This window comes from Belonocnema kinseyi, chromosome 1 (genome assembly GCF_010883055.1).
Source record: "Belonocnema kinseyi isolate 2016_QV_RU_SX_M_011 chromosome 1, B_treatae_v1, whole genome shotgun sequence".
Lineage (NCBI taxonomy): Eukaryota > Metazoa > Arthropoda > Insecta > Hymenoptera > Cynipidae > Belonocnema > Belonocnema kinseyi.
Window position 1 is genome coordinate 149,347,287 of NC_046657.1, and position 6,382 is coordinate 149,353,668.

General features: G+C 37.8%; 1 protein-coding gene across 1 annotated transcript; it reads left to right on the forward strand.

Moving 5' to 3' along the window:
- Positions 1 to 696: 696 nt before the first annotated feature.
- LOC117180478 lies at positions 697 to 3,681 on the forward strand. The gene is made up of 3 exons (XM_033372978.1): positions 697 to 1,076; positions 1,176 to 2,481; positions 2,596 to 3,681. The coding sequence occupies exons 1-3, from the start codon at positions 697 to 699 to the stop codon at positions 3,679 to 3,681; spliced, it is 2,772 nt and encodes a 923-aa protein (XP_033228869.1).
- Positions 3,682 to 6,382: the final 2,701 nt, after the last annotated feature.

A 6,382-nucleotide genomic window follows, 5' to 3' on the forward strand; every position in this document is an offset into this window, starting at 1 on the left:
CAGAAAATTGGGATTGCATGGACCCAACGAGCCTTTGAATTCGCAATGGATCACAGATGATATTGAATTCAAGGACCAAACATCCAGGTTAGTAAATCTACATGTTCAAGGATGAACCAGTAAGAAATATAAACTTACTGGTGTACAAACTGTGCGGCAATTATCATTGCCCACCCAGACGGTGAAGGCTGATACTGAGAAATGGCCTCATTTGATAAACATTGATATAACCGAGTTGAGTCATGCAAGACCTTGAATTTTGATTGGAATGGATCACGAACATCTGATAAGGGCTAAACAAACCATCGCAGGGAAGCTTGGAGCCCCAGTCGTGTCCTTTACAGAATTAGGTTGGACAATACACGGGAAATACGACTCAGACAGAGTCGACGGAGATTTTACGTTATTGTTTCATCCAAAACAGGACGACGTGGAACTTCATGACGTTTTGAAAAATTTCTGGACAACCGAATCCTTTGGAGTATCTCCGACTCAAGAAACCCTTTGTTCTTCAGAAGAAAAGAGAGCAAAGGAAATAATTGAAAAAACAGCAAAACGCAAAGAAAATCGCTGGGAAGTCGGCCTTCTCTGGCGGACTGACATAGAAAATTTACCTGAAAGCAGAAAAAATGCAGAGAAAGATTTGGTTCGATTGAACGACAACTAGCAAGAGATCCTGAGTTTGGAAGAATCTACATGGAGAAATTAAATGACTATGAGAAGAAGGGATGCGCCCGACGACTGACGGAAGAGGCGGCGGCTCATACAGGCCCGAGAACTTGGTATCTTCTCCACTTCGCGGTGATTCATCCACACAAACCAACGAAGCCTCGTTTGGTATTTGACGCAGTGGCGAAAAGTCACGGAGTTTCTCTAAACGACCGGCTGTTGAAAGGTCCGGACCTTTTGAATTCTTTGGTGGGAGTACTGTTTACTTTTCGACAAGGATTAGTAGCAATTTGTGGAGATTTAAAGGAAATGTTTTCCCAAGTAAGAATTCGAGAAGATGATCAGGACAGTCAACGCTATTCACAACGAGATGAAAAAACGGGAAAATTGATTGTAATGCGAATGCAGTCAATCATATTTGGAGCCATTTGCTCTCCTTATATCGCTCTTGAAATAAGAAACAGAAATACTAGAGAATTTTAAGAAGCCTACCTGGATGCATGCAGAGCAATTACAGAGAGACACTACGTGGACGATTACTTGGACAGCGTAAACACAGCGGAAGAGGCGATCCAGAGAGCTCATGACGTTGCGTTCATTCATCAACATGGGGGATTCGAAGTTCGCAACTGGATGTCCAATTCTGTAGAATTGTTACAAACGTTGCCACAAGATCATCTTGCCCCGTCGGGAAGCGGATTGAATTTCAACGAAGAAAATTTACAAAGAGTCCTCGGTGTGATTTGGGCACCTGACAATGATTGCTTTACTTTCAAAACAGATTTTCCAAAATTGAATGAAAGTTTGGTAAGCGGCGAAAAAATTCTTACGAAAAGAGAAATGCTCCGACTGGTCATGTCGGTGTTCGATCGTCTAGGTTTGGTTACAGTCCTGATGCTGAAAACAAAATTGCTTATGCAGGAAATTTGGCGACGTGGTACTGACTGGGATGAACGGATACCTGATGAACTTCTCGGAAGATGGACCACCTGGCTGGAAGACCTGCAACGAGCGAAGACCTTGAAAATCCCACGTTGTTACGTACTAGGTATCGGTGAGATACAAGAAATTCAACTTCACGTATTCTGTGACGTCAGTGAACAGGCGTTTGCTGCTTGTGCCTATTTCCGAATTCAAGGTACCAGAGGTATGAAGGTATCCCTAGTCATAGCCAAAAGTAGAGTGGCTCCACTGAAAATATTGACGATTCCACGTTTTGAACTTCAAGCAGCAGTGATGGCTTGCCGATTATCACAGTTCATAAGTAGTCAACACACCTTTCGCATTGAAAAAACTGTATTTTGGACGGATTCCAGGACAGTACTTTGCTGGCTGAAATCAGACGTCAGGAAATACTTACCTTTTGTTGCGCATCAAATAGCTGAAATTGTGGACAACACGTCAGTGTCAGATTGGCGATGGGTACCAACGAAAGAGAATGTAGCAGATGATGCCACTCGAGGTACTTCGCAGCACGAAGGATTTGAAAATGATCGTTGGTTTATTGGACCGGAATTCTTAATCCAACCTGAAACAGAATGGCCTAAAGAGAAGGTCAACGATGTACAGACACCGGACCCAACAACTCTTGAGATCAAGAAAGAGTTTTGCGGCACCTTAATCGCCACGCAAGAGGCTCTGCTAGATGCGACGAGATTTTCTTCATGGCTTCGACTAGTCCGTTCACAAGCTTGGGTCAGACGTTTGTGTGACATATGGTCTAAGAAAGTGTCGAAATTGGAGAAAAATGGAGGAGTCTGGGAGTTGACAGCAGAGGAAGTTCAACGAGCAGAACTGGATATTATGATCCAAGCACAAAAGGAATCATACACCGAAGAATGGACAAAATTGAAAAATGGCCAACCTATTTCAAAATCTTCGAAAATCCAACAACTCTGTCCGAAAATGGAGAATGGACTGATTAAGATGGAAGGACGAGTGACCGCTGATATGGTCGCATCAGGCGACAAAATGATCCTAGATGGTAAACATCCAGTAACCCAACTTCTAGTGATGTATTATCATCGCCAAACAGGACATCATGGAAGAGAAAGGGTAGTCAACGACCTACGACAAAGGTTATGCATACCACGAATCCGGACAGTGGTAAAGAAAGTATGGCGTGACTGTCTTCTCTGCCAGCACCGAAGATCGATGCCTGCAGTGCCAAGGATGGCACCCTTGTATGGAGTGTTGTTTACCTGCTTGACTGTACGAGCAGTCCACTTGGAAATAGCGGCCTCATTAACGAAGGACTCAATGATCATGGCTTTTCGTCGGATGATGGCTAGACAAGGACATCCCCTACGAATGTACTCGGGCAACGGAACAAATTTAAGAGGAGCATCTGAAGAATTGAAAAGGGCCGTACAAGAGCTCCATAAAAATGAGATCCTACGACAGACGTCAAAATTCCAAATACGATGGAATTTCATTCCTTCAGCTACTCCGCATATGGGTGGATGCTGGGAACGCCTGGTAAAGTCTGTAAAAAAAGATTTAGAGTCGACCTTGCGAGAACAAGCACCACGTGAAGAAGTGCTTCAGACTTTATTCGCCGAAGCGGAATATTCAGTGAACAGCCGACCATTGAAGCACGTGTCTGACGATCCTGAAGATTTGACGAGTCTATCACCAAATGATTTCTTGATGTTGACACCTGGAAAAACTCAAGAATCACACGGTCCTCCCGGCGATTTTTTCAATGGCAACAACCTACGTCGACAATGGCGTATCTCTCAACACTTTGCCGATCAATTTTGGCGGCGTTGGGTGAAAGAATATTTACCAGCGATCAACAAACGGACTAAATGGCAAGGCGAAGCTCCGAAGATAGAGGTGGGAACTTTAGTTCTCATTTGGGACGACAACTCACCGAGAAACCAGTGGCCACGTGGACGAGTGGTAGCAGTGTACCCGGAGAAAGATAAAAGAGTGCGCGTAGTTGATGTGAAAACCGCGACCGGGACATATAAAAGTTCAGTTGCGAAATTGTGCGTCCTTCAGCAGTAAAGGTATTCCTTCCGATCAGGAAATACGAGGGGGAGAATGTGTCGGACGCTTTGAACTTAATTACATTTATGTATCCTGAATGTGTGAAAGCATGTGAGATAGAGTTGCAGAAATGTCTTTTAGGTTTAATCTAAACAGAGATAAGCAATTTTAAACAGATCAGGTCACACTACGACCGGGCGGTCGCCAGTTTGCTAGGTTGCCAGGTTATAACTCTGATAAAAAAATGTAATTCTAATGTAGATGACAACGTCGCCGATATAGCCAGCTTTGCAACCGACATGAGTGAAATCAGTATCGTACAGAACGGGTTTCGATCAAGATCTACCTCCGAGTAGACGAACTTTAACCTCTCCAAATTTTTGTCAAACATTTTAATTTTAAATCATATTAAAATTATATTCAAATATATTATCTCAATTTATGTAATAAAAGTAGTTAAACAAAGTGCTTGTAATAAAAATAAATATCTTTATAATAATTATGTCTACAAGAGCTCATAAATCCCTTACAGTCCGAAACACATAGTATTTGAAAAAAATATTTTAAAGTTCTGAAAAATCGAATTTCTTATTAATAAAAAAAAAATAATTAAAAAAATGTTGATACAATTCGTTGTTGGATTGAATCCTGCAAAGTTTGTTCAAAAATGTTATTATGTAGTTACGAAGAAAATTTAGGCGGAACATTTTTTTCTTTAAAAGCTTCCAGATTTTTTCTAATATTGCAAATCTTTTGAAACGTTTTGAAATATTTTTAAACATTCTCTTCGAGTTCTGTACTTTTTAGAAATAAAAAATCATTTAAAATCTACCCAGAAATTTTTATTGTTTTCCTAATATTTCAAAAATCTTGAGAAGCTCCAAATTTTGTTCTTTTCTTTGAAACATTCAAAAACCTCCAGCTTATTAGATGATTTTTTTCTAAATTAATGCTTATTTAACTGTTCTTTAAGAATCAAAATAAAATACTTTTACCTTCGAAATACAAATAAAAATAATAAAACAATAATAATCGTAACATTCCGAATTTAAATTTGTCACTCTGAATTGTATGTGTGACGATTTGTCCCGGTCACGAGTCTCGCTCAATATTTAGAATAACTTTCATTTTGTTGAAATTGTAATTTTTCGTTTGTAACTTACCGGGCAATAATTTTATTCTTTGAAAGATTTTCTACATATCTTGTTGATAATTTTTACATTCTCATCCAAAATGAGAAGTTATTAGTTTTTTATGAAAAATAACTTTATCGGATATTATCAAATATCGACATCTTGAGGCCCCTTGAGTTAGAAAAACAAGTTTTTACGTCAGGGTCTGTTTGTCTGTCCGGCGTCGTCGTTGTTGTTGTCTATATACCGGATAACTTTCGAAAGACTGGTCCGATTGGATTGGGCTTTGACACACGGTTCGAGGGACCAAACAGGAATATCGAATTCGTTAAAGACCCATTTTTGATAAAAATCCAAAAAGTTGAAGCTTTTTCAAAATTTTTGAGACCACTTTTTTCAAAATTTAAAAATTCTATCCACAGCCATTTAGGGTTCAAAAAAATATGAACACGTTATCCTGACAACTTTGTTTGATAAAATCAAACTAACAAAAGTTAAAGGATTTTCAAAATCCAAAAAACCAAACGAAAATGGACATTTGAAACAAAAAAAGCTTGATATACAAAAAAGTCAACAGGCGAAAAACGCTACTTTTTTAAGGCCCCATGATTATTTTATCACATTCTCATCCATAATGAGAAGAGTTTTATAGGAAAAATGACTTTCGCGAATTTCATGAAATTTCGACGTTTTGAGGCTCCTTGAATCCGAAAAACAAGTTTTTACATCGGTATCTGTCTGTCTCTCTGGCGTCTACGAAGTCGATGTTATTGTATTTGCGGTCGTCTGTTTAACGGATAACTTTCGAAAGAATAGTTGGATTGGATTTTGCTTTGACATACAGATTTTTTATCTTAAGAATTGTATGTAAAATTGTACTATTTTTATTTTTATAACAAATATTTTCTTCAATTAAATTGTTGCAATAAAAGTGTTTCGAAGGGATTTTTTTAAATCTTTCAGGGAATACAATTAGTATTTTTAGGTCGACAAAGGTTTGTTTTCTTTACCAAATTTAGCTTTCGTCTAAATTTTTCCAGTTTTTTTTTACTATAGTACAATTTACGTGTGTATCTCGGGCGAAGAAATCCATTCTATTGTTTGACAAATATTCTTTGTAAATCAATATTCTTCACAGAAAATTACCCCGAGTGACCTTTAATTATAATTTTATAAACGAAAAAAATCAAATTTCAATGTTTTCTATGAAAAACACAATCCCTGAGAGACAGAACGAAATCGGAAACAATAAGAGTTAATTTATTCCAGAACAAGCTTTTTGAACAAAAATGACCTTGTGTGGAACTGTAATATATATTTGTTAATTTTTACAAAAATCAGGCGTTAGTTTCTTATAAAAAATAAAAATTTGTGGGGGGGTGGGTGACAAATTATCAAAAAATAAATAAAACTTGAAGTTGTACAATTTTAATTTGTAACTGAATAATTTGAGAGGTTTCAATCTAAAATCATCGAACACTTTCCATTCAAAAATTCAGATGACATATTTAAATAGCTTTAAATTTGAAATTATTCAATATATTCTGAAGACTACAAATTTAAAATGTCTAAATTATTAAGGCTTT

What these genes read in the sequence shown, in the direction of transcription:
- LOC117180478 (XM_033372978.1), top strand. Translation starts at nt 697, where the DNA reads ATGGAGAAATTAAATGACTATGAGAAGAAGGGATGCGCCCGACGACTG. An exon ending in TTGATTGTAATGCGAATGCA is followed by an intron (nt 1,077 to 1,175) that starts GTCAATCATATT and finishes GGATGCATGCAG; the next exon opens with AGCAATTACAGAGAGACACT. An exon ending in AACTGGATATTATGATCCAA is followed by an intron (nt 2,482 to 2,595) that starts GCACAAAAGGAA and finishes GGACTGATTAAG; the next exon opens with ATGGAAGGACGAGTGACCGC.